Source organism: Exophiala spinifera (assembly GCF_000836115.1).
Source record: "Exophiala spinifera strain CBS 89968 unplaced genomic scaffold supercont1.7, whole genome shotgun sequence".
NCBI lineage: Eukaryota > Fungi > Ascomycota > Eurotiomycetes > Chaetothyriales > Herpotrichiellaceae > Exophiala > Exophiala spinifera.
The window spans coordinates 219,351-245,539 of NW_015622519.1; the positions used below are offsets into that span (position 1 = coordinate 219,351).

Below are 26,189 nucleotides of genomic sequence, written 5' to 3' on the forward strand. Positions count from 1 at the left end.
CAGGGAGTTGACTGAAGGGAGGTGATGTCGCAGTCGTGTCAAATGCGCGAGGCTAATTTATTTCGTTCACTGCGGAGAAAGTACGGATAATCCTCAACTTTGTACAATGGTGAACATTTCTACCGAAGCCTTGTCAAACTACGAGTAAGTACTGAGACGCATCACTTGGCCTACTAGCCCTCACACAAAACTCATGTAGCTACGCACTTGAATTCTCAAGTGAGAGAAGTTTATTGTTTCACTTTTTGTAAACTTTTTGTAAACTTTTCTGTCGCTGGATTGTATCCAGACCTCATAGTCGCATGCCCTCCTCACACGCTGACGCCCGAGACCAAGTCTTATTACACTCAAACTCCCAAAGCGAGTTGCAATAAAGCTTCGCGTAGTAGAATCAATGTAAAATCCCATCGCTGAAGACACAAAGTACTGAAACATAAACTAGAGCTGTTCCTAATGGATGCGTGCTCAGGAATGAGAACCCGGTAGCCGCAGCCCTCCGCATGCGCGTCGATGCAGCGCTGGATGCGGTGGCACTGCTTTTTGCCGCGCTGGACGTTGGTGGGATATCAGTAGCAGTGTACACTCCTGTCGGCAGAGTAGTAGTTGTTTTTCCTTTTGACGTCTGAGAAGCACTAAAAGTCGACACAGATGCTTTGGACGACGTGGACTTAGAGGAGGAACTGGAAGACGGCGCACCCGTGGCCATGCTGATTCGGGCGGTTCCCGGGGCTCCAGCTATACTGGCTACATCAGGGGCTGGTGATTGCCAATCTGATTTTTGGTCATAGAGAACGCCGTTAATGAGCACACCTGCTCCGTTGGCCAGCATATTTTTCTGATCAGTATCACATGTTTCATTGACGGCGCGTCTGAAGCATGTCGGAGCGGCCATAGGTGGTGGTGAATTCTGAAAAGTCGCGTTGCGGTCTCCCATCGAGCGATATTTTGACAGATTAGCTGGGTTGCCCGTACTGATATCATCGCCATTAATAATTCTTGAAAAGACGGTAAAGGCTGTCTCGGGTTGATAGGCTGGCACCAAGTGTCCAGCGTCGTAAATTCGGCTGAAGCTCAGGTTACCATACTGTCGGACTACACCGCCGACATAAGAGCTGTTCGTGACAATAGGGGCATAGCCAGCTGCGAACCAGGGCAGGTAAGATGATCCAGCAGCGCCGGCGATAGCAAAGGAGGCAGCCTCACCACCAAGCCAGTTGCAAATGTAGTCTCTGTCGCCGTACATCAAAGCAACTCTGACGCCAGATCCAAGCAGACTGACCAGATCCTGCACGATGCCATCGCGCGCATAATCTCCTGTAGAAGCGAATGCCGAGAATACGGCGAGCGAGTCCTGGGTATAGTTGACCGGGACATTGATAGCCTGTTGGAAGGACAGTTGGTTGAGATACTCAAGGTAGAACGAGTCCGGGAATGGGTCCAGCCTATTTTGGGAGATATCGTAGACTGATCTGTTTGAAGAGATATATGCGCCTACGACGTAGGTCTGACAGTACAGTTGTGCCTCTGAACACGCCTGATTGACCGAAACAACGTTCCCTTGATTCGAAGGATCAAGCGCGGCTTCTTGAGCTCTGCACGCTAAAGTGCGTTGCTGGCATCCATTTGCACTGTTGTAGGCACTCAAAGCGTTAAGTTCTTCTAGTTGGTTTATCGCCTCAATGCCGTATGTATTCTCGTAAGCATACTTGGGGTGAAACGGGGTCTGAACAAGCAAATCAATCCAACCATTGATGATGCCCAGAGAAACAAGGTTGATATCGGTTGTGCTGTTCGCAAATTCAGCATCCGTCGATCTGCGAGTATTCTGCGCCCGGATAAAGTGTCCAAAAGCAGGCCCATACCTGCCACCAAATGACTCTGTGAACAAATGGATCTCTGCGCTGGATGTATTCTTCTTCGAGCGGACGCCTGTATTATACTCTGGGAACGAGGTCAAAAATGTCTGAAGGAAATACCACAGAGACTGAGCGGCAATTTGTGAAGTGTTTGCTGTGGACGACGGACTTCCAGAGCCAAAGGTGCCGTTAAGAAACGTATATCCTGGTTGTGTCAAGGGTACGGGTGCAGGAGGATTGACAAATACCTCATCCAGTAGATTTAGAGATAGGTTTGTCAGAGTGTCAAAAGAGAAGCCAACCTGCACAGGCTGATCGATGAAGAGAATATTGCTGCTTCGATCCCAACCCCAATCCCGGGCTACGGTACCTAGTTGTCCTTCTGCAATCTCAACAACTCGACAAGGGCCAACCTCCTGGAAAAGGCCAACCATGCTGCTTGAACCAGGGCCGCCATTGATATAGATAGTCAATGGAGCTGCTTCTGGGACCTGCCTTGCTTCGATGAACCAGAAAAAAGTGTTGATGGTGTAATTTCCAGGGCTAGGATCCAGTACATTTGGGGGCAGAGTAATGTACCCAGTAACCTGCTTCTGGGTAGCAAATACCGTCGTGCATGTCCCCACAGATGGGGCTTTGAATTTAATGGTAATGTTCGGATTGATTGGGGAATGGATAGTTGTCAGAGACTCATTTAAAGGTGGAGGATACTGCGAAAGCGATGTCGGGAAGAGAAAATATAGGCCAACAAAGATACAGTTGAGCCATTGTCTTTTTAAGGCCATGCGCTTTGGTAGACCTCGATTCGCAGCCTCCGAGGTCGACCTCAATAGCATAATACCACATTGAAGGCTTCTGGTCCAGCGCTGACTCAACAGCGTAGTGCACCAGCTGAGGTTCTTGGGGAGTGACAATGACTGGCTGTTCCTGGCGAATACCTTAGGACAGGACTCGCTGACTAATACACAGCCTCGCATGTGATATACATGCCAAGCGTCGACAAGGCTGTACGGTACATACCAAACTAGTTCTCAGGCGCAGGCAAAAGAATCACCGTCGCGCCTCTTCAACCTCGCTGGCCTCTCACTGCCACGTCCACACCCGTTGGCTCTCATTTATCAGGCTTCTCTCGCCTGCCTTGAACGAGGAACTGGTCCGGTTGCGAGTGGACTGCCAGCAGCGATGGCTTATAATGGCTACGCTCAAGATATGGATGGAATCGAGACTTCGGGCCCCAAAGTCACCGTCAGAGAGGTTAGCCATCCGGTTTTCTTCCCTCGTTTTTATGTCGATCTAACAAGTGCAGGTCGAGCAAGACCGATGCGACTTTGTTCTACAGTCATGTTCGTTATCATTAGCTAATTCCTTACGCCGCGCTATGCTCGCCGAGATACCCACCATCGCCATCGATCTTGTCGACATCACCACGAATTCTTCAGTCCTACCAGACGAGTACCTCGCGCACAGACTCGGTCTGATTCCCCTTTACAGCAAAGGCGTTTCCTCAATGAAGTACACGAGGGACTGCGACTGTGATGATCATTGCGAATATTGCTCCGTTGAGCTCAGATTACACGTCAAGTGCACCAGGCCGGGGACGATGATGGTTTACGCCCGCGACCTTACCGTCATCGTTGGTCCGACAGGCGTAGCCCCTCCACTTGTTCAGGCCGGAGTCGGCTCTCCTGTGATTCGAGATACGAACGGCACTGGCCCGCTGATCGCCAAACTGAGACAAGGTCAAGAGATCGATCTTAAATGCATTGCGAAGAAGGGCATTGCCAAAGAACACGCAAAGTGGGCTCCAACATCGGCCCTAGGGTTCGAATACGACCCAAACAACAAGCTGCGACACGTGGATTACTGGTATGAAACCGACGCAAAAGAAGAATGGCCCGTGGACGAACGCAATGCTACTTGGGAAGGCGATGACACGGCTGCCGATGCTGCCTTTGATCCTGACGCTGTTCCAAGCGCATTTTTCCTCGATGTCGAGGGCATCGGGACGCTTGAACCGGATGACATAGTTGCAGAAGGAATCGACGTACTCCAAAAAAAGCTTGCAGAGACACTGAAGGTATTGGGAGGTGCGGATGATGAGGCCAACGGGATGAATGGCATTCAGAGCCCCGATGGCTACGAACCTGCACCAGCAAACGGAGTCTACGGAGCTTATGGCGTACAAGGAGGGACGACGCCGTACGGCGCAGGTTCTTATGGGGGATACGGATCATATTAAATGGTGCAATGCCCATTATTTGTTGCATAGCGAGGCGCACAAGGCTCTCTGGTGAGCGGGATCTGGCATTTTACAAAAGTGGCACCGCGCGATGCGGAATTGGGCTGATGGGGCTAAAGCGGTCTGGCGGCATCGGAGGGCCATTTGGTCTGCTTGGGGAGGCTCACACTTTATTCTGCGCAGGGTTTCTGCATTTGGTCATCTAGAAGTTCTCACAAGCAATAGGTATGCAGTCACCCTTCTGGACCACCTGATGAGCATCTGACACGGAGAAGCTGGACGCTGCAGAAGTGGGGGTCTACTATCAAAGCCGACTGCTATCGTCAGAAGCATGATGGATCTCTCGCCACGGCAGAGACAGTATCATGAAACCATGAGACAGTTGGCAAACTTCAGAATGCAACCTAAACGGAAAGCAGACGATGCTCTCCTGACTGGATATGCAAGATCGTAGTCAGCATAGCGTCTGCAGATTTGCTTCCGTAAGCGATGCGCATGAAGCTTGGGCCGGGGCTTCAGAGGACCATCACTGAGTATATATTGAGTAGCATCGATCTTGACCCTGAATACGAATCTATTTGGACCTGCTTTTACAAGGATCTTACACACGACAAGCATCGCGTCCGTACGCTCGCTGGAAGACTCTGCTCATCTCCCTGAAACCATTTGTTGAGACACCAAGGGCCCAGCAACGGTTTCGAGGCGGGATCATTGGTAGAAGCAGCAACCATCCCACCTGCGGAGGCGGCCACTTGGTCATTTTGACTTCAGAGCTCCATATTATTGAGCATTATCTGCCTCGACTGCCCCGCCATCGGATTGCTGTATCTGCGCGGAATTAGCCTCAATCGAGCGATCCCGGTGGTTCAACAGCTTCCCAGGCTCGCCCGGGCTCAACTGGAAATTTTCTCAGACAGCGTTTCGATTTATCCCAAACGCTTCACTCTTCCCCTGTCCTCTTGTTTTCAACCCTGTGCTATCACTGAAATCAGCGAAAATGGGATACTCAGACCTCGACTGGAAGGCCATCAACACCATCCGGCTGCTTGCGGTACGTTTATACCCCACCATCTCAACCAAATGCGGTGTCCAAAAACAACTGACCGACGTTCTTCAGGTCGATGCCACCATCAAGGCGAACAGCGGCCACCCGGGTGCGCCTATGGGTAAGCTACTCCATAGACAATACTTGTGAAGCCCAAGGTACTGATCAATACCTCTTTTCGTAGGCCTGGCCCCTGCCGCCCATGTCTTGTTCAACAAGTTCATGACCTTCAACCCGAAGAACCCTGATTTCATCAACCGCGATCGATTCGTTCTCTCGTGAGTCCCCCCCTCCATGCCTGGGCCTATTACACACCTATAAGAACACGGGACCTTCTGAGGTGTTCGCGAGAGACTACCTGGCTTCCCTGCCTGATCTCGTCTTGCGTTGGGCATGAACACCGACGCATTGTTGTACAGTTTACAAAAGGCACAGAACTGATGGGTGATGCAGGAACGGACACGGTTGCATGTTGCACTATGCTCTTCTCCATCTGTTTGGCTACGCAGTGTCCCTGGACGATCTCAAGAACTTCCGAGTATGCATATGGCGTGTTCCAGCATTCTGATAAGTCTAACCGTCTTCTAGCAAATCGACAGCATCACTCCGGGCCATCCCGAAGCCCATGACACTCCTGGAATTGAGGTGACAACAGGCCCTCTTGGCCAGGGTATCTCCAACGCAGTGGGTTTGGCCATTGCTCAAGCACACACGGGTGCTGTGTTCAACAAGCCCGGTTACGAACTGATCAACAACTACACCTACTGCTTTTTCGGCGATGGCTGTGCAATGGAAGGTGTTGCCAGTGAAGCCGCCTCAACGGCTGGTCATCTTCAACTCGGAAACTTGATCTGCCTTTACGACGATAACCACATTTCCATCGGTAAGTTCTTGCTGCGGCCGGGAGATGGGAGGAAAACTGACAAGCCTAGATGGCGACACCAAAGTCGCTTTCACTGAGGACGTTGACAAGCGATTCGAGGCCTACGGCTGGCATGTACAGCACGTTCCCGATGCTGATCACGATCTCGAAGGCATTGAAGCGGCCATCAAGAAGGCACAGGAGGTCAAGGACAAGCCTTCTATGATCAAGCTGACAACCACCATTGGTTTTGGTTCGAAGCTCCAAGGCACTGGTGGCGTCCACGGCAACCCCCTCAAGACCGATGATGCCAAACAAGTCAAGGCCAAGTTTGGTTTCAACCCCGAAGAATCATTCGTCGTGCCTCAAGAGGTATACGACCTGTACAAAAAGCACGCCGCCGAAGGTGCAGCTGCCGAACAAGCCTGGAATGAACTGTTCAAGAAGTACGCTACTGAATACAAGGAGCTGGCAGATGACTTCAGCCGCCGTCTCACCAAGAAACTCCCTGAAGGATGGGCTAAGAGCCTGCCAGTCTGGAAGCCAACAGACGCTGCTAATGCCACCCGTAAGACCTCAGAGGCTGTCTTGGAGCATATCCACAGTGCTGTGCCCGAGCTCCTCTCCGGCTCGGCCGATTTGACTGGTAGCAACAACACCCGATGGAAGAACGCTGTTGATTTCCAACCCCCGTCCCTCGGCATTGGTGACTGGACTGGCAGATATCTTCGATATGGTGTACGAGAGCACGGTATGGGAGCGATCATGAACGGTATCTCTGCCTACGGTACCTTGATCCCTGCAGGAGGTACATTCTTGAACTTTGTTTCGTACGCCGCTGGTGCTGTTCGCCTGTCTTCTCTGTCACACCAACGGGTCATTTGGGTCGCAACTCACGACTCTATCGGCCTTGGTGAAGACGGACCAACCCATCAGCCTATTGAGACTCTGGTTCACTTCCGAGCTCTCCCCAACATGATGGTGTGGAGACCAGCCGATGGCAATGAGACCTCTGCCGCCTACTACATGGCTCTCACCTCCACTGGGACCCCGTCTATCCTTGCCTTGACGAGACAGAACCTGCCTCAGCTCGAGAATTCGACCATCGAGAACGGTATCAAGGGTGGCTATGTCGCCGTTGAAGCAGAAAACGCCGATGTCACACTAGTCTCCACGGGCTCTGAAGTGTCCATCTGCATTGAAGCCATCAAGGTGCTCAAGGATCAGTACAATCTCACTTGCCGTGTCGTCTCCATGCCCTGTACCGAGGTGTTTGACGCGCAGCCAAAGGAGTATCAACTCAAAGTTCTGCCAGACGGCATCCCCACCATGTCCGTTGAGGTCATGTCTACCCTTGGTTGGGAGAAATACTCACACGAACAATTTGGCCTCAACCGATTTGGTGCTTCAGGACCGTACAAGGAGGTGTATAAGGTATTTTTCTTTATTTCTTCCCTAAAGTGATGCATTTGTTAACATTGTTCCAGAAATTCGAATTCACCCCAGAAGGAATTGCCAAGCGCGCCTCCGCAACCGTTGATTTCTACAAGGGCTTGAAGCCTAGGTCACCAATCAACCGTGCTTTCCAACAACTCATCTAGAGGTCATGGGCTCATGGCAACTTATCTATGCGATCGACGGCGCCAGAGTAGAGAAGCTGAATAGGCAGGCATTGTACGAGAATTTGCCGTATATAGATTTAAGAAGAAAAAAAAACAAGACGATGAACGTACAAGTATTGAAAGATCATCCTCACTAATACTCTGTTCTTGTTTTTGGATTGAAGCCTCGAGTCCCCCCATTGGGGTCTAGGTTGATGAGAGTGTGCACCGCCTGGGTTGGCTTCGGGGCGATGAGCTTAGATGAAACGCTCGCCTGGACTTTCCCTCGTCTAGCTATCTGAACCTGGATAGTCTTTACGATCCATTCAAGACAAGAAGGCGTCCGCGTACTAGAGCACAACTGTCCACTATCCATCCCCACTCCTCCTAAGCTATCCCGGCTTCTGGTTCTGTCAGGTCCCTCCGAGGGTTCAGACATGACTAGAGTTAAGGCCCCAATTAACCCAGGTAGGTTGACAGGCGTGGTGACGATTAAATTTGAGAGCGTTGCTATCATCTCGGTCTTCTTGGACACCATTACATCTTTCCAAATTGATGAGCCGCACAATGTTGATCTGAAGTATATATAACCGTACTGGGGAAATATTGCGCCAACCACTTTCCAGTGAAGGCCTCAGGCTCGCATTCCACTCAACTCGATTTTGAACCATGTCACCGTCTACTTGGGTCGTTGTTGGAGCTAGCCGTGGGATCGGCCTCGAATTTGTTCGTCAGTTGCTCGACGAGGGCAATCAAGTGATTGCTGCAGTTCGGAACCCGGAGACTGCCAGTCATCTTTGGCAGCTTGCTGCCAAACAGCAGCGTCCAGGGGCCTGCGTGATCGAGCAATGTGATGTCACAGATGAAGCGAGTATCGATGCAAGTCTCACTACACGAACGCAAGCTTGAGAATAGCACAGACTGAACCTTCGGTTAGGAGTTTGCCAAACGCATGTCGGCGTTTATTGCCAAAGGATCGAAGATCGACAACATTGTCTTGAATGCAGGAGTTCTGAAGTATCCCAACGTAAGCCTCCAACCCTCACTATGCTATGACAGTACTGACACGATCGGAAGAGGGCAACGGAAATGTAAGCGCGAGTCGCGTCTTTCTCCCAAAGTTCCGGTAAATGAGTTGCTGATTGAATCCGTCGACAGATCATTCAGCGACTTTGCGCTGCATTTACATACAAACACAATAGGTCCCATCATTGCGGCTCAAAGACTGCTCAAGATCAACGACGAAGCCCCGCCTTCTAAGGTGATCTTCATTTCCTCAGACTCAGGATCTACGGCAGAATTTCGAGCACACGAGGATGGATTTGGAGCTTACGGTGCCAGCAAGGCGGCGTTGAACCAGATGCTGAGACACATGGCTGCCGAACTGAAGAGGAAAGGGGGCAAGTGGGACGAAGTTTGCGTGCTAGCGCTTCATCCGGGAGAAGTAAAGACGTAAGCTGGGTCTTGATCATCATAACATGGCACCATGAAGATACTTAGTACTCGCAGTGACATGGCAAACATCGAGGTCGACTGGGAAGTGGAAGGAATAATCGATGCAGACGAGAGCGTTTCAAAGATGCTGAAAGTCATTGGCGAGAAGGACAAGTCTGATAGTGGGACATTCTGGTGCTGGGATGGAAGGGTACGTCTTGTAGCCCTCCTTCGTTCATCGATCTCTGGGCATCGAGTATGCTGTGGCTGACAAATTAACAGGAGTACCCGTGGTGAGATCCTGTTTTGTGGGAGTGTTTTGGAAGTTGGAAGAAGACATTTCGGTCCTCGTTCTCATATCTCGCCGCCGTTGGCAAATCTCGACTCCGATGAACAGACAGTGCAGTAATCTGAATTTGTGGCAAGTGTGGCAAATGTCTACTTGAATTTGCTCTTTGTGTGGGTTTCCTCACAATTTGGAAGAGGCAAGAGAGCGTGCCACAAGGCTGAGATCCACGCATGCCTGTATTGCTGCTGGAAGATGAAGCGTTTCCTTGATGGCGGCATATGGTACAATAGATAGAGACGCGTGTTGCTGGCCGCGCTCAAAGTGGCCGCAGCTGCCGCAGCTTACAACAGCCAGTCGCGCTTACCACTTCCGGCATAGCGCCGGATTCGAAATTCTTTTGATTGCATGACACTTTTTGGTTTTGGCACAGCCTTTTTAACCTCTTTCACCACCACCGCATCCTACAAACCTCACTTCAACTTTTCAGAGCATCGTCTGCCTGTTTTCCCTTGCAGTCGCTTGTCGTCCTGCCCCTTCCCTCTCGAAAACTACTCGTGGCCCAAAAAAACGTGAAAACCCCCCTTGAAAAACTACCAGTCGTCCCTGTAAGTTTTTCCCTGCGCACCCTTTTTCATGTCAATGTGAGAGCCTCCCCAAAAAAGACATCCAGCTGACCGACCAACAGTGTTCGACGTTTATCTCCATACCAATCTACCATTACCTCTACCTGACCATTCACATTCCCTCTCAATTCTATCAATCTCGATAACACCTAGAAAAATCCGCAAACGGTGAGCGCTTCCTTTGTACTGGGGCGGTTGCGCTCGAGGACCGGACAAAGAAAGCACGACCGTCCAAGTCGCAGCATGATCTCATCGTATGAACTGAGACTAACAAACTCGTAGCAATCATGTCTGCCGCCGAAGTTTCCAACACCTCTCCGGCCGCTGGCCAAAATGGGACCTCCGAGGCCCAGAATGGCACATCTGCGATCAACACCAACGTTGCGCCTTCTGAGGGTGGCAATGACGACCAGACCCCTTACTCGGCTAACCCCAACGCGGCTCAACACTCTGCCTCACTCTACGTTGGCGAGTTGGACCCCTCGGTCACCGAAGCCATGCTCTTCGAGTTGTTCTCCTCCATCGGCCAAGTTGCATCCATTCGAGTCTGTCGCGATGCCGTCACTCGCCGCTCCCTGGGCTACGCTTATGTCAACTACAATAACACTGCTGATGGAGAACGTGCCTTGGAAGATTTGAACTACACGAGTATCAAGGGTCGTCCTTGCCGTATCATGTGGTCTCAACGTGATCCCGCCCTTCGCCGCACTGGTCAAGGCAACGTCTTCATCAAGAACTTGGACGCGGCCATCGACAACAAAGCCCTCCATGATACCTTTACCCAATTCGGCAACATCCTTAGCTGTAAGGTTGCTCAAGACGAGATGGGTAACTCCAAGGGCTACGGTTTCGTTCATTATGAGACTGCCGAGGCTGCCAACTCCGCCATCAAGTCCGTCAACGGCATGTTGTTGAACGATAAGAAGGTCTTTGTCGGTCATCACATTGCCAAGAGAGACCGTCAGAGCAAGTTTGAGGAGATGAAGGCCAACTTCACCAATGTCTACATCAAAAACATTGACGAATCCGTCACCGACGAGGAGTTCACCAAGCTTTTCGAGACCTATGGCGAGGTTGTGTCCGCAAGTATCACTCGTGACGAGAATGGCAAGAGCCGCGGCTTCGGCTTTGTCAACTTTGTCACTCACGAGTCGGCTGCCAAAGCCGTGGAGGAACTCAACGACAAGGAGTTCCACGGCAAGAATCTCTACGTGGGCCGTGCACAAAAGAAGCATGAGCGTGAGGAAGAGCTTCGTCGGCAATACGAGGCCGCTCGCATGGAGAAGGCTTCCAAGTATCAAGGTGTCAACCTCTACGTCAAGAACCTGACCGATGATGTCGATGACGAGAAGCTTCGCGAATTGTTCAGCACCTTCGGCACCATTACCTCCGCCAAAGTTATGCGGGATACCTCTGACCGTAGCGCCTCGCCTTCCGCTGACAAGGACAAGGAGAACAAGAAGGAAGAGACTGCCGAGGTCAAGGAAGAGCCCAAGCCCGAGGAGGGCGCAAAAGCCGATGAGTCCAAGGACGAAGGCAAGGAGGACGGCAAGGAAGACGGAAAGGAGCAGAAGAAGTCCGGCTCGAAGACCTTCGGCAAGAGTAAGGGCTTCGGATTCGTTTGCTTCAGCAACCCAGACGAGGCTTCCAAGGCGGTGTCGGAAATGAACCAGAAGATGGTCAACGGCAAGCCTTTGTATGTTGCTCTCGCACAGCGCAAGGATGTTCGCAAGAGTCAGCTTGAGGCTAGTATCCAGGCACGCAACACCCTTCGCCAACAGCAACAGGCCGCCGCTGCCGGTATGCCTCAGGGCTATATCCAGCCTTCCGTCTTCTATGGTCCTGGCCAGCAATTTTTGCCACCGGGTGCCCAGAGAGGGATCCCATTCGCTGGCCAGCCTGGTATGGTCATTCCTGGAATGCAAGGCGGTCGTGGACAGTTCCCAGGAGGATTTCCTCAACAAGGTCGTGGAATCCCTCAAGGTCAACAACTCCCACCCAACTTCGGTATGCCTGGCCAGATGCCATTCATCCAAAACCCTGCTCTTGTGAACGGCATGTACAACAACCCACAAGCTCTCGCCCAGATGCAAGCTCAGATGGGTCGTGGTGCTGGAGGTCGCGGCCAGATGCAGGGCATGCAGGGCGTCCCTCCTAACATACCGGGTATGGGCGGTGTCCGTGGTGGACCCAACTTCCCGCAAGGCGGTGGCCGAGGTGGTATGCAGAATCTACCTGGCGGTCAAGGCGCCGGCCGTCTGCCTCCACAGGGTCGTGGACAAATCATGCCTAACCGCGAAGAAATCGGTGCCCCGAGCACGCTCAGCAACCTTGCGTCTCTCCCCCCAAGTCAGCAGAAGCAGATGCTTGGTGAAGCTATCTACCCAAAGATTCAACAAATGCAACCAGAGCTTGCTGGCAAGATCACTGGTATGCTTCTCGAGATGGACAACTCTGAACTTCTTGCTTTGTAAGTCAAACTGAAGCCTCGAATAGAGCACTCGAACTAATACATTTGACAGGGTCGATGATGAAGCCGCTCTTCACTCCAAAGTCGATGAGGCTCTCAGCGTCTACGACGATTACATGAAGAGCCGTGGCGGTGAAGCCGGCCCCAATGGCACAAAAGAGGAAGACGCGCCCAAGGCCGAGGGTGCAGAAACCACCGCCTAAATTGTCCGTTTCCCGCGTCGGATCTCACTTGTCTCAACAAAGCATTCTCTCAGACTGCATGATCCACTGTTTTCATGTTAGGCAAGTATGCCATTACCCAAAAGTTTTCTTATCGACTCGAGTACTTTGCAAGTGGGATTCGATTCACACAAGGCTGGGCGGGACTGAGCCGGTGTTGGCAGGCGAACGGCGTCCCTCTCTGTTGAGCTCAAAGCTCATTCATTATTCTGCGGTGGCTGGGTGACGATCAAGTTATTTCCTTTGTTGTGTGTATGATAGACTGGTGATATGGCTGTGAGCTTTGATATCAAAGCAAGCAAATAGCCAGCTCCTGCAGGGTTGTAGCTAGCTGCCTTGTCATCCGAGATTTCAGCTATGAAACTCGAGATAGGTTTGCATCTTGCACTGACTGTGCCCTGACTGCAGTAGACAGATTCACCTTAATGCAAACATGTCAATTCAATCCGTGTCGCTTTATCTAGATGGATCTGTACCGATCTACTGCGTTCCCCTACAAAGAAAGGGTCTCGTCTCTGTAATGCGACTTTGTTACGTGCTGTGCTTTGATAATATACATAGATACGTATATGTGATGGCATAGCACCCAAACAACAAGCCTAGTTGCCTTGGCCTATACACTCAAAAGAACATCTGCAATGTTCAAAGGCTGTCTGCAGCTGCTTTCCTTGGTCTGACGGGTTGTAGACAGTGGTCGAACGGAGAGCCAACAAACGATACTCCATCCTGAATCTCAAGAGACGAGATCCTCGTTGTGCATACACAATGGTCCGCGATGCAAGCATTGTTCGGGCACAAGGACTCATTGCGTTCGTTCATTCAGTGAATGTGTGTGTCGTCCGTTCCTCCACTGCCGAAGACGTCCTCCTGAGTGCCGTCGCGACACAAGCGGCGGCCCTACCGACCGCCCAACGCCCTTTTTTTTTGTTTTGTTTCTTTTCACAATCATGATTCATTGACCCCAGTCAGTGGTCAGGGAGGGACCGTAAATAATAAAGACAGCGCCCGCCTGGGATCGGTCTGGCAGAAACAATTCGCGACGCGTCTTTCATTTGATTTTGGCCTTGTGAAGTGCTGGAAATCTCAAACTCCTCTCTCTCTCTCTTTCTCATTGTCTCTCACCTCTCACGTTCACTACCTTTGTGACTTGGGAATTTTTTGGGCGCGAACACACACTCTCGCGGCGTTGTGAATCCGTAGTCACACCGGTTCGTCGTCGTCTTGAACAGTCGACAGCAGCCACGATGTCAGGCGACACCTTGATGGGGGACCCCGACGACGCTCTCTTCTTCCCCGACACACGTCGCGCGGGAGAGGGAGGTGGCGATGGAGGATCCCCGTTCGACACCGACGCGTGGGACGACGAGGTGCTCGATGTCATTGACAAGGCGAGCGACACCTACGCCGCCAACCGCAGCATCCACTACTACCTCGAGTACCACAAGCAGGAGTTCCTCGAGCTCTTGGAGCGCCAGGTCAACCTGATCAAGACTCGCTCGCCGGTCCTGAAGCACAATCGAATCACCGTGTACGACAAGGCGCTCCTGAACATCACCCGCAGCGGCCGCGACCTGGACCAACCCGCAGCCATTGTCGTCTTTTGCGAAGAGTACCTTGGGATCAGCATCGCGGTGAAAGGAAGGGCTTCAGATGTCACAACTGCACTTGGTCGCGCCATGGACCTTCGAAACACTTTGATCAGAGGTACCTACTTACCTGACTCCCGACTGCCCATTCTGTTTTGTTTATTTGCTCACTCACCTTTCAATCAACGAAAGCCCCCCGGCCTCACCTATAGTGTTTTCTTTTTCTGGGAAGAATAGGTACTTCAGCTGACGTGTTCCCTTTCCTTTGGGATGTTGCCTTATAGATGCCCCCGATCACGCGGATTCCTACCAGCGAAGCCCCGATCCCGAGCCAGAACACCCTGCGGTAATCGAGGGAGGCCAAACTCATATGCAAGTGGTCGATACGCAAGTCACACGTCTCTGGCAGGTCTACGAGCAGGCCAAAGCGGATTTCAATGCCGTGCCCAACAGAGAAGGCCAAGAGATTATCGACGCAGCCAAATTTCTTCGCGACACCGCCGAGAACGCGATCCAATACCTGGCGGACAAGGACGTCGATCCGGAAGCAATGGCGGAATTGCAGTCCACCTGCAACATGGCAAAAGCGAACGTCGTGTCGTTGACCGGTGGCCGCAAGCGCAAGTTCGACGTCGTCGACAAGCTGGAGCATGCACCTCGTGGACCCGAGGCAGATGTTGCTGAAACTCCGACCGTTTCCTACGGACCCGAAACATTCGAGGCAACTCCAAATCCCGCAGCAGAACAGGCACAGGCGTACCGTCGCCGTCCCCTCGACGCTCGTGAGGACGACGTCAACAGCAAGAGGGAGAGGAGCGAGGGTAAGGATCAGCATCATCATCATGACCATCACTATTCCAAGAGCTCGGACAGCGAGTACGGTGCTGGTGCAAGATACTCCTCGTACGCTGGCGAGTCGGAGAGAGGAAGAAACAGAGAGAGACAACGCCGAAATCGACGCCTATATGCACACAGTGGACGCGGTCATGGAGACAGGGACAGGGACAGATCTCGCAGTCGCAGACGCAAGGACCATACCCGGGATGCAAGCCGTGGTAAAGACCGTGAGTACGAGTGTGGTCGTGATCGTGATCGTGATCGCTATCACCGCGAGCGCAGCGACGAGGACGGATACTGGCGACGACCCGAAACTCCGCCGTGGGACAGACACTGGAGCAGAGAGAGGACTCACCCGTACAGGAGAGAGGTCGACTCGTACAAGCCGTCGCGCAGATGAATGAGTTGTTGTTGTGACAACATAGTGAGCAAGGCGAAAGATCTCCCGGGGGTGGTCATTGGTGTCATCATGGAATCTTGTTCTTCTCAGATATGAGTGAGGTTGAAGGAGAGAGTTCAGTAGGATAAGAGACAGAGGCAGTCACGTGCGATTCCCGTGACCGAGTGCAGATTGGAGATTAGATTAGATCGAGAGCCCCGCGCGCCCTCACCCAGAAATGCAAATGCAAATGCGACTTTGTTGTGTAATCCGTGGCTGCATCTGTAACAAAAGTCACCCGACAAGAACACCACCTCTCTCCCCTCCTCTTACAGTGTGCGTCCAGCCAGCCCATTTCTAGAGAGTCTGAGAGACGAGGCCCTCGCCGAGCACCTCCTCCCAAACACCTCCTCCCAAACACCTTTCTTTGTTTATGCAATCTGGCAGCTAGAATATTGTCCTTACCTTCCCGCGGCCTCAAAGAGCTCCTCCTCCGTAACCGTTTCCATAACCCCCGACGCTTCGCCGGCCACAACATGGCCGCAGACATAGAAGCAGCGAAGAAAGCGGCGGCCATAGAGGCAGTGCGCAACCACTTCCCCGAGAACCCGCGATTCGTCGGCATCGGTTCAGGCACGACGATTGTCTACGTGGTGGAAGCTATCAAGAACAGCGGGGCCGACGTTTCAAGAGTAGGCTTCGTGCCGACGGGGTACCAATCCAAGCAACTCATTATAAACGCCGGGCTGGTCCCGATCGAGTTCGACGCTTTACCCGACAGTGTCATGATTGACGTGGCATTCGACGGCGCTGATGAAGTGGACGAAGACCTCAACTGCATCAAGGGAGGAGGCGCATGTCTATATCAGGAGAAGCTCGTTGCGATGCGTGCAAAATCCTTCATTTGTGTTGCAGGTACGTAAGCTGAGAGGAGCCCCCGGTTTCTGCACTTGTGTCACCTTCTCGCTGACCTCCACCGCAGACTATCGCAAACTTCAAAGCCGTTTGGTGACCAAGTGGCCCACCATTCCCATCGAGGTGGAACCAAAGGCAGCCAGACAAGTCATTCAACGTTTGCGCATGCTGGGGAGTCGAAGCCCGAGCGGTGCCGCCCCCATGATCCGAGAAGGCCACATGGCCAAGGCCGGTCCCATCAAGACCGATCAGGATTTCTTCATCGTCGACGCACCATTTCCTCACCCTCTTATGATTTCTTCCGACTGCACACCAGAGAAGCTGGGCAATGGCGAGCACGGCTATTGGGAGGTCGAGCAACTCGCCAAAGCCATCAAGGAAATCAACGGTGTGCTGGCCGTCGGTCTCTTCTGTGGTCCGACTGGCCCCGAGGCCTTGGCGGCTCAGGTCATAGGAGGTCAGAGACCCGTCGCCTGCTACTTTGGCATGGCCGATGGCACTGTTTCCCTGCGTCGAGCTCGGGAGAAGCGGCCGTCCATTATCGCCAAATATCCCCCATTGATACCCGTCCGTGCAACCGAAGATTAGTCGTAGATTCCCGCAAATAGACACTTTCCGTGGCTCAAGTGTGTGTCCAGAAGGGGAGTTTCAAGTAGCAAAAGAACAGAGAAAGTCGTGCTCACTTCGCCTTTCTCTTGACCTCGTTCTCGCCAAGTTCTCTGATGTAGATGCCAATTGAACCTTCAGCGATTTCGTCCTTACCATCCTCAAATCCGGGGCTGATGGCTGTCGCAAGGTACTTTCCGTTCGAACTGAATGATAGGGCTGCAACGCTCGACGCGAGCTTGGGGTAGATACGGATTCGGCGCTTTGCGATAGCATCCCAAATCGCCACGACGCCGTCGCCGCCACCAGTCGCAAACGTCCCGTGGACGGGATGGAAAGCAATCGCATTGACGGGATAGACGACGTCGACGTCGTCGACCGGCTGGCGGTGGCATTTGAAGGCGTACTTTCTCGCCTGCGACTCGTTGGACGGATCAAACCACTCGACAGCGACGCGGCCCTCGATGCTCGACGAAGCGTACCCCTCGTCGTTGGGCATGCAGTCCACGGCCCGGGTCATGAACTTCAAACTGCTCTCCCGTCGCTGCCACGGCTCGATGTCCAGGCGGTTCTGCAACGAGTTCGCCGAGCTGCTCTTGCATTCGTCCGCGAGCGCCTTCAACTCGTAGATGTGCAGCGCCCGGTTGGCCATGGCCACGACCAGCTTCGACGCCGAGACGGCCAGCGAGAACGGCTTCGAGGGCAGGTTGATCGTGGCAGTGCTCCAAGAAGCGTCGCCGTCGCCAGGGTGGACGTGGAGCGTCGAGTCCCACGCCGCCGAGATCACGAGAGAGTGTTCCTTGCTGTACACCACGGAGCGGACACTGTTGTCGTGGGTGCTGAGAACCGTCTGCGTGCCCGACTTCAAATCGATCCTAACGTAGATCAGTCAGCCACACCTCCTTTTCAAACCCGCAAAGGGGGGGGGTGTGTGTGTGTGTGAGAGTGTGAGAGAGAGAGAGAGAGAGAGAATCATCAAATATCTCGTCGTCAACCACCGACCTTCTCACATCCCAGTCCAAACACGCCGTGTATATTTCATTGTCGTCCTTGCCAAAGCAGACGTCGAGTACCGGGGCCCTGTGCTCGAACTTGGCCGTCTGTTTGCACGACTTGCCGTCCGACAGCTCGTAGATGTACACGTTCTTGTCCCAAGAGGCCACGGCAAAGCGGAACGAGTCTGGCTGCGGTGAAAATCTCAGGGCTGAGATGGCGTCCGCAGGAGGCTCCGGGACAGCAAATTGGTCTATCGAGGCTGTCAGTAGAGTCCGCGACGCGCATATGAAGAAAAACTAACTCGACATTTTGAAGTGATGACGCAGGCTTTCGTGAGGGTTCCGTTGATTATGCGCGGCGCATTCACACAAGCATCATTAGCGGTCGTGTGGGAGAGCGACAACAATACAAAAGATTCTGCCGTGCGTCACCGCCTTTGGATAGCCTTGCGGGTAATCCTAGGTCAGCCTCGCAGCAGCAACAGGTAGCTCAGATCGAATTGATGCTTTAGGTCATGAATGCACCGGACAGTGCTAGGGGAACGGAACGTCTTCCTTTAAGATACTTCATACTGAACGCTTGATATCTAATGCCTTTAAACATCTACAAGCGGATATTACTTCGTGCATTAATCATGCTACAGTAATTGCGCATGACAGATCTATACAGTCACAAAGCGCTGTCCAAATACAAAAAGGCTGTCTCCAGCCAGTCTCACAATGTTGTGCTAAAGCTGCCAGTTAAGGCAGCTTCAAACACGGACACCGCGTTAAGAACGATGTGGTGCGAAGAATACCGCTCGCTAAGTGAGTCCTCCAGACCTGGAAGAAATCATCACATCAACGAAGCTCGATGAACTGCTGGGTAAGAAGGGAATCGTGGAAATGCAAAATCAGGCAAACTCCTGCCACTCTTCAGGAATCTCGTCCAAGGCGATCATGCGTCTCAAATCTTTCAAAATAGCCTCGGTGCCCTTTTCGACTATACCCAATCTTGGAACACGGAATTTGTTACCACTGACTTCGAGTGAATGCAGCTTTCCAGCTTCTCTCACACTGCCTGGTTTCTTGCCCAGAAGGCCAATTTTGGGCGGAAGGGTCTCGATCTCGTTGTTACGGATGTCGAGTACTTCCAATCCACGCACGCCTTCGACGTCGACACTTGAGAACCAGTTGTCAGTGGCGAGCAATGTTGTGCAAGTTGGCCACCAAGCTCGTACCCATGGCACGCGACCGGTCAAGCGGTGGCAGGAAATGTTCAATTCAACCAAGCATGGTGCTTTGAGGTACGTTGTCAATGCGTCAAGAGATGTTAGGCCAGTACTGACGATATACAACGACTTCAAATTCGGCAAGAAAAGCTCCGAAGTGAGGTATTCCGTTGAATGGAGAGACGGGTTGTGGCTGAGGTCCAACACCTGCAAAGAGTACTTCAGCACCGGCTGATTAAGCAGGTCGACAGGAAAAGTGGTGAGGTCGTTATTTGAGAGCTTGAGAGCGCGAATCGGTCCATTTGAATCGTCGAGATGGATTTCAGACAAGTCTACAGCTGATAAAGATTGTGAAGACATGTCGAGAATACCATTAGAAGCTTTGAACCGATATTCTCGTGTGGGCTTCGAGGAGTCGTCAAGTAGTCCTGGTGCAGGACTCGTATCTTCTAGTTTCTTTTCCAAGGCCAGTTTTAACTCGGCCGTACTCATAGTGAGATACTTCTTCTCCCGTAGCGGGTTGCCAGCAAGATTCAAGCCCGAGAGCTTCGTCATTCTGGAGATCTCCGGGTCAACCAGTCTGATATTATTGTGCGCAAAGTCGGCAGACGCCAGTCCTTCTAGATGCGCAAATTGAGTGGGTAATTCATCCAGCTGATTTTCGGCAACCGTGAGCGTTTGCAGTTGCTTACATTTGGCCAGGGAAGGCAGCTTAGCCATCCGATTGCCATTCAAGATCAGAGTTCGCAGATTAGGCAGGTCAAGGTCATCTTTACAGACGCCTTCCAAATCATTGTATGAAGCATTCAAGCTGCGTAGTTCAGGCAGGCAAGAGGCCGAGCAGATGAGCATCCCCGACAGACGGTTCTTAGAAACGTTCAGCTCAGTCAGCGCAAGACTTGCAAGAGTCTTCCACGGCAACCGCGAGAGCTTGTTGGCACTGAGATCCAGTCTTTTGAGACCCTTCATATGCAACAGACTTTGTTCTTCGATGTTCTCAATGTTGTTACCATGCAGATCGAGCACTTGCAAATCCTGGAAGTCGCACTGATCGAGCAGTAAACTTCCGTTGAAAAGGTTCTCGCCCAGGAAGAGTTCTTTTAGCTGTGGCAGTTCGCGTAGGATATCAAAAGCATCCATTCCAAGTTTGTTCCCGGTTAGATTCAACGATTGTAGTCTAGTCAGACTTCGAAACCCAATGGGCAGTCTTTGAATCTTGTTTCGGTGGAAGTCGATAGACTCTATACCTCCAAATTGATTGCTCTTCTCGTCGTCATTCTGAAGCTCGGACTCGGAATAGTCGGGAAACATTTCATCCAAAAGCTCCTCAATTTCATTATCTGCTGCATTCATTTTCGTGAGGTCTATCATTTCTGACCAGTCGATTTTGTTGTCTTCTGGGTCGTACATTTTCATTATCTCTGTGGGTATTCGTTTCAAATTCATTCCGGCAATGTTCAATTGCCCGGTAGTTACTGCTTGTTGGATGCGCTTTTTCAATAACCCGCTGTTATCTCCAGTACTGGGCAGGTCATCAGGCAGCCCGAAGCCAGTCGAAAAGTCGTTGGATTGTCGTGCAGCTTCTCCCGATTTTCTCAACATGTCTCTCCTGGCAGCTTTTGCCTTGGCGATTGTCTCACGCAGCGCAGCAGATGATTTGGGCGAGCTCATTGCGGATGTTTCCTGCGCACTCCCGGGATGGCGCTCCCGTTCTTTCCCGGAGTTGGTCTCGCTCATTGTCTTCGACTTTACCTTCGAGACAAGTGGCTTTGAACCGCTAACAGACGACAGGGGTTTGGACTCTCGATACGAGATGGGTGAATCCTGGAAGGTCGATGAGAGCGAGGGTTTCTGCGCTGAAGTATGAGAGGCAATGGTTTTGCTGCTGTATACTGGTTTTCCCTTCATCGTCTGGGACGAGGTCATCACTGAGGATAATGAATCTTCAGTGGTGGCAGGGCTTTCCAAAGCAGAGCTCACTGACCGTCGTGGGTCTCGTAGGGGTTTCGCAATTCTCGAGCGCTGGCCTCTAACAAAAGCTCTAGGTGGTGTATAGATATCACCAGGCGACACGACCAGAGGCAGTTGGGCAGCATCCTTTGTGGGTGACGCTCTTCCTGGTGGTCGAAAAGCCCGCTTCGATGGCGATTCTGCGCGAGGAGTTGCCGGAGTTGTAGGACGCGACGCTCTCGATGTCGGTCGCAACGGGGGTAGCATAGAGCTATCGTTGTTGACTAAGCTTGTCCTCCTAGGCATTGGCGACGGACACGGTGATACTTGAGATAATGTCTCAGTCGTTCGTTCTGACAACGACGGTCGAGGTTTGCGTTTCTCAAGAACTCCAGTTCTGGCGGTGGTTGGATTTTCGGAACCATCTTCAAATACTGCTGGATCGGCTTTCGGATTCGGGGGTGTTGTTTCTAATGTGCCGGTGTACGCGTCGCGGAGAGCATCCCTCACTGGTGACGCGCTTCTTGGGTTTCTGGGCTTCGCAGTCCATGCAAAGCGAGAACGGATTGACTGATTCAGATTTTCTCCCAATGGCCCTGCCAGGCCCGACGGGCGAGGTAAGCCGGACGTCTTACGCAAGTCGTCCTGATGACCTCCAGCAAGGCCGGAAGTCCTGGTACTGAGTTTCAGGTTGTCCATGGACGCGCTTGCACGTGGCATGGGTAGCCTGGACAGGCGTGGAATGCCACCACGAAGCGGGACGTTGGACCCGTAGTCTTGGTCCATGCTGCAGTACGGGAGAACGATATCCGTTAGAAAGAATCTTCCTGCATTATTCTCGTGGACATTCAATATATTGAAGAACCAAATATCAGACAGACCGGGATATTGGGTTTACGGAGCAGGAAGACGTAAAGTCCAAGCTCCTCAGGAAACCGATCTGGTGTGTGTTGACAGGAAAAAGGGGGCCGTGGAAACAACGATCGACCTGGTTGTTGTGGTAATCGGGGCCCGGATGGGTGCGACTGGGCTCACCAGGCCCAACTGAGCCTAAACCACAGGCCTAATTGAAATTGAGCCTAGTGGCTTGCACAGCGCCTCCGGGTCCTGAGAAACGGAACTAGCGAAAAACGCCACCATGAGGATGAGCGCATAACAGGTCATCCTCGTGTCGCTGCTCGGTTGAGTCGCGACGCGTGCTTTAATGGAAACGTCGCGCTGGCGTGATGCTCACTAGGCGTCGCTAGACCCGCTAATGGTGGTTTTTCTTCGGGGCTCTTTTAACTAACCTCGAGCTCCGCTCCACCGCTTCCACCACGCTCCCAGTTCCCGCCCTCCCAGCCTCTTCCTCTATGGTCAGGATCCCAACCTGTCAAATACTCATCGTCGCTTCATCCTCATGCGATCCGTCTTCAACCTTTCAACTAACCTCCTCCCGCTGTCTGCCACGCTTCGCATTCTCAGCGCAGCTGTCCCGATGTACCACCTTGCGGCCCGATCATAAGAAAGCGGTGCGCACTACTTCCGTAGCTCTACTCGTGTCATCTCACCACTTCTACACCTGCGACTCCACCCCTATCGATAGCAGCAAGGCCAGACTGACAGCGCATTCTCGGCTCGATCTCCTGAAAGCCATCGCACAACCCTCACTTGAGGTCTTGTGCAAACACCCGCAGTCCTTCTCACGCAACTCCCAACATGGCCAACGTCGAAATGCAATCAATCGAAACCCTGGTCCCATCAACACCTCCGCCAGCTCCACGTTCTCGCTCAGCAGACAGCATGAGCAAGTCGGCCTACGCTTCACCACCAGCAATGTCTGCAAGCTTGACCCCTCCTCCATCAACACAGCCTCCTCGCTTTCATTCACCGGTCAACCGCGCAAGCGTCGGACCCAGCGATCCTCCACTTGCGTCTCCTCCCAACACACTCAAGTCTAATGTTCTGCGCGCTCTTCCCACGGCGGATGCGATAGCTCAGGCAGGCATCGAAGAACTGCGAGACATGGCTCGAGAGTTGGTAGCCGCGGTCCAAGAAGCCAGAACGTCTGCGGCGCACTTCAAATTGCAGCACAGTTTGCTTGCGATGGAGTCAGAAGAGGCCGCGCAAAGGGCTGAAGTTGAGCGGCAGATGTCTCGACGAGAAATGGAGGTGCTCCAAACTGTCGAACATAAGAATCGTGCTTCGGCGTCTATGCGAAGCTCACAGCCTCCAGCACAGCCACAAATCGAAGCGTTGATCAGGACATGCAGAATGCTCGAGGATGAGCGTGATGATGCAGAACATGAACTCCTCCGTGCCCGCAAACACCTCGAAGCAGAGAAGGACAAGGTTGATCTGCTGGTGGAGCAAAACGATCGACTGAAGAAACGTATTCGCGACAACAGAGAACATTTCAGCAGGCTCAAGAGCCTGTCGCCCTCATACACAACACCTCGTGATGCATACGCAACGCCACAGCGCAGAGCGATCCCCAAGTTTCCAGAATCGGCACCTAGCCACGGCACCATCGCCGCCCTTCTAGCAGCAGATCAGGTCTTGAGTCGAGAAAGTCTCAGTGTCCCGTCGACTCCCACCAAGACGCATACGTCAAAGTTCAAGCACGGTCATACTCGAGGCGCGCGCTCAATGTCGTCGCTACATACCACGCTTGCGCAGCATGGTCCCTCGCAGAATGACAACTACCCAGAATCTATGGTTCCCCTCTCTGCGCCAGCTTCTCAATTGGTGATTGAGTCTGCCGAGAGAGGCCGTCACGATCAAGACCGTCACGATCGAGACAGCACCATCTCGATATCCGATGCTGAAGATGGCAGCAATGACGACATCCCACAGTCACAGGCTAGTTCTCTGGCCAGCGACATGTTGCGCCGCAACCCTGGACCCCAAGAGAGCTTGCGGCTGTCGCAAGGTGCAGAGAAATCCAGCAATGCATTGCAGAGAAAGCTATTTGGGCCAGTTCAAAAGACTGCTCACGCGAAGAGGAGAGCAGGTAGTTTTGGGGAGTCAGATATGAAAGCAAAGAAGGCGAGAATATCTCATGGTGTCGGTCTCGGTATTGAATCTTGGAGTCAGTGATCTAGAGGCAACTCAGTGCCATCTTTGGAGGGAGTCTTTGAGTTTCGATTTTCAGGATACCCACTCAATCAATCCCAGTGTTGTTTACGACGAGACGAAAGGTGACTGAGACCATACATAGTAACAGCTCATGCTCAATCTTACCAGAATTGTATCTATATCTTTTCCTCGCCGAACCGCTTTAGTTTGGACAGTTCCGGGGATTTTGTTTGTGATGTGTCTGGGATAGCATGCAGAGAATTAGCGTGCATCGAGCCATGACTACGAATTGTTTCTATGTCTCATAGGACCAGTAGTAGCCCGAAGATTCCTCAACGGTTCCTCGAGAACCAAAGAAGGTAGAGGGTCCTGCTATGTACTAAGGAAGTACGGAGTAGCCCAGCAGATTTACAGAGTCGTGTGAGTAGGCAGCATTCTGTCATTTCAAAAAGAATCATGTGTGCTCTCGACGTGGCCGTAGTGCGTACATCTGTCAGACGGAGAATTGGCTGTCTCTCGCTCGTCTAGCGGCACTACGACCTCTGATCTACAGTAGTACAAATAAAATCACATGACCGGCCAACCCGTTCCCCTTCTTCCTTGGCGCACAAATCTGTGCCAAGAAAAATCACCCAGTTTTGGAGCCACTTTCACTGCACTCACAAACCAGGGCCAATCTGTGTGTGGGCGGCAGAAATTCAAGATCTCACCTACTCACACTCTTTGGAATCCGTCTTCCAGCATCTCAATTTTCCCGGTTCAAGGTTGTGTGTCCTTTTTTTATTTAGCACCCAGCATCGTCGAGCACAATGGCGATCAAGCACAACCAGCAACTGCCCAACAACCACTTCCACAAGGACTGGCAACGCCGAGTCCGCGTGCACTTTGACCAGCCGGGCCGCAAGTCTTCGAGACGGGCAGCTCGTCTGTCCAAGGCTGCCGCCGTCGCTCCCCGACCCGTCGACAAGCTGAAGCCTGTGGTCCGATGCCCTACGATCAAGTACAACCGCCGCGCGAGAGCCGGTCGAGGATTCACCCTTGTTGAATTGAAGGTACGACTTTTGCAAATTTTCCCTCTGTACACCGAAAGAGGAGGGAAACCAAGATACATCCTCAAGGAGGAGGGACATCATCACGACAACGTCAAGAGCAGGGGAAAATAAAAATTAGTCTTGGGTGTTTTCGCGGTCTCCTTTTTTATGATTCTCCCAAACAAGCACTTTACTTCGCATTGAACGTCTGGGGGGATAGAGCACAAAACACACCGACACATCACAAATCTTTGGAAGAATGCATGCATGCGTACATACGTTCATGACTAACGCACACTTTTTCTTGCATTATAGGAAGCAGGCATCCCCCGCAAACTCGCCCCGACGATCGGTATCTCGGTCGACGCGCGCCGCCAGACCACCAACCAAGAAACGCTCTCGACCAACGTCGCCCGCCTCAAGGCCTACAAGGCCCGACTGATCCTGTTCCCGCGCAAGTCCGGCCAGCACAAGAAGCTTGACAGCTCGGCCGAGGACGTCAAGGTGGCCGAGGACGAGGGCAAGATCACCAGGAACGTCGCGACCGCGATCCCCATCGACAGCGGCGTCGGCCTCAAGCACGCCTTCACCGAGATCAGCAAGTCCGACCTGCCCAAGGGCGAGGAGAACGCCTTCCGCAAACTCAGAATCGCCAGAGCCGACGCCAGGAACCAAGGCGCCCGGGAGAAGAGAGCCAAGGCCAAGGCCGAGGCCGAGGACGCGAAGAAGAAATAGACGATGCGCCCACACCATCCGTGACGACAAAAGGACAACACAACCGGAGGGGGTGCCTCGTCGGCGTCTTCGTCGTATTGTTGTTGTTGTCGTCGTCGTGGTGTGCGTGTTTGTCAGAGAGGTAGAGAAGAGGGTTGCAGGGCGGGCCGTGGACCAGAAAAGCAAAGCAACATGGTAGGGAAACGAAAAAAAAGAGAGAGGACGACTTGCATGGTGTGTTGTTTTTTCTCTTCTTCTCTCCACGGAA

The 26,189-nt window shown here is 52.4% G+C and overlaps 11 protein-coding genes across 11 annotated transcripts; 8 read left to right on the plus strand and 3 right to left on the minus strand.

Annotated features, from left to right (window-relative positions):
• Positions 1-391: 391 nt before the first annotated feature.
• PV08_09061 (uncharacterized protein) lies at positions 392-2,641 on the minus strand (the record flags this gene model as incomplete). The annotated part of the gene is made up of 1 exon (XM_016383382.1): positions 392-2,641. One exon carries the CDS (start codon positions 2,639-2,641, stop codon positions 392-394), a length of 2,250 nt encoding a protein of 749 aa, XP_016232005.1.
• A 397-nt stretch (positions 2,642-3,038) lies between these two features.
• PV08_09062 (uncharacterized protein) lies at positions 3,039-4,095 on the plus strand (the record flags this gene model as incomplete). The annotated part of the gene is made up of 2 exons (XM_016383383.1): positions 3,039-3,110; positions 3,163-4,095. 2 exons carry the CDS (start codon positions 3,039-3,041, stop codon positions 4,093-4,095), a joined length of 1,005 nt encoding a protein of 334 aa, XP_016232006.1.
• A 997-nt stretch (positions 4,096-5,092) lies between these two features.
• PV08_09063 (transketolase) lies at positions 5,093-7,603 on the plus strand (the record flags this gene model as incomplete). Its single annotated transcript, XM_016383384.1, has 7 exons — positions 5,093-5,146; positions 5,213-5,261; positions 5,325-5,418; positions 5,594-5,678; positions 5,729-6,023; positions 6,073-7,436; positions 7,490-7,603. 7 exons carry the CDS (start codon positions 5,093-5,095, stop codon positions 7,601-7,603), a joined length of 2,055 nt encoding a protein of 684 aa, XP_016232007.1.
• A 669-nt stretch (positions 7,604-8,272) lies between these two features.
• PV08_09064 (uncharacterized protein) lies at positions 8,273-9,334 on the plus strand (the record flags this gene model as incomplete). Its single annotated transcript, XM_016383385.1, has 6 exons — positions 8,273-8,458; positions 8,544-8,630; positions 8,681-8,694; positions 8,762-9,055; positions 9,113-9,248; positions 9,320-9,334. 6 exons carry the CDS (start codon positions 8,273-8,275, stop codon positions 9,332-9,334), a joined length of 732 nt encoding a protein of 243 aa, XP_016232008.1.
• A 902-nt stretch (positions 9,335-10,236) lies between these two features.
• PV08_09065 (uncharacterized protein) lies at positions 10,237-12,622 on the plus strand (the record flags this gene model as incomplete). Its single annotated transcript, XM_016383386.1, has 2 exons — positions 10,237-12,419; positions 12,472-12,622. The coding sequence occupies 2 exons, from the start codon at positions 10,237-10,239 to the stop codon at positions 12,620-12,622; spliced, it is 2,334 nt and encodes a 777-aa protein (XP_016232009.1).
• A 1,262-nt stretch (positions 12,623-13,884) lies between these two features.
• PV08_09066 (uncharacterized protein) lies at positions 13,885-15,463 on the plus strand (the record flags this gene model as incomplete). The annotated part of the gene is made up of 2 exons (XM_016383387.1): positions 13,885-14,344; positions 14,511-15,463. 2 exons carry the CDS (start codon positions 13,885-13,887, stop codon positions 15,461-15,463), a joined length of 1,413 nt encoding a protein of 470 aa, XP_016232010.1.
• A 515-nt stretch (positions 15,464-15,978) lies between these two features.
• Positions 15,979-16,945, plus strand: PV08_09067 (ribose 5-phosphate isomerase A; the record flags this gene model as incomplete). Its single annotated transcript, XM_016383388.1, has 2 exons — positions 15,979-16,357; positions 16,425-16,945. The coding sequence occupies 2 exons, from the start codon at positions 15,979-15,981 to the stop codon at positions 16,943-16,945; spliced, it is 900 nt and encodes a 299-aa protein (XP_016232011.1).
• Positions 16,946-17,036: 91 nt separating this feature from the next.
• PV08_09068 (uncharacterized protein) lies at positions 17,037-18,267 on the minus strand (the record flags this gene model as incomplete). The annotated part of the gene is made up of 3 exons (XM_016383389.1): positions 17,037-17,838; positions 17,966-18,209; positions 18,261-18,267. The coding sequence occupies 3 exons, from the start codon at positions 18,265-18,267 to the stop codon at positions 17,037-17,039; spliced, it is 1,053 nt and encodes a 350-aa protein (XP_016232012.1).
• A 584-nt stretch (positions 18,268-18,851) lies between these two features.
• PV08_09069 (uncharacterized protein) lies at positions 18,852-21,905 on the minus strand (the record flags this gene model as incomplete). The annotated part of the gene is made up of 1 exon (XM_016383390.1): positions 18,852-21,905. One exon carries the CDS (start codon positions 21,903-21,905, stop codon positions 18,852-18,854), a length of 3,054 nt encoding a protein of 1,017 aa, XP_016232013.1.
• Positions 21,906-22,817: 912 nt separating this feature from the next.
• On the plus strand, positions 22,818-24,197 carry PV08_09070 (uncharacterized protein; the record flags this gene model as incomplete). The annotated part of the gene is made up of 1 exon (XM_016383391.1): positions 22,818-24,197. The coding sequence occupies one exon, from the start codon at positions 22,818-22,820 to the stop codon at positions 24,195-24,197; it is 1,380 nt and encodes a 459-aa protein (XP_016232014.1).
• Positions 24,198-24,985: 788 nt separating this feature from the next.
• On the plus strand, positions 24,986-25,942 carry PV08_09071 (uncharacterized protein; the record flags this gene model as incomplete). The annotated part of the gene is made up of 2 exons (XM_016383392.1): positions 24,986-25,228; positions 25,523-25,942. 2 exons carry the CDS (start codon positions 24,986-24,988, stop codon positions 25,940-25,942), a joined length of 663 nt encoding a protein of 220 aa, XP_016232015.1.
• Positions 25,943-26,189: the final 247 nt, after the last annotated feature.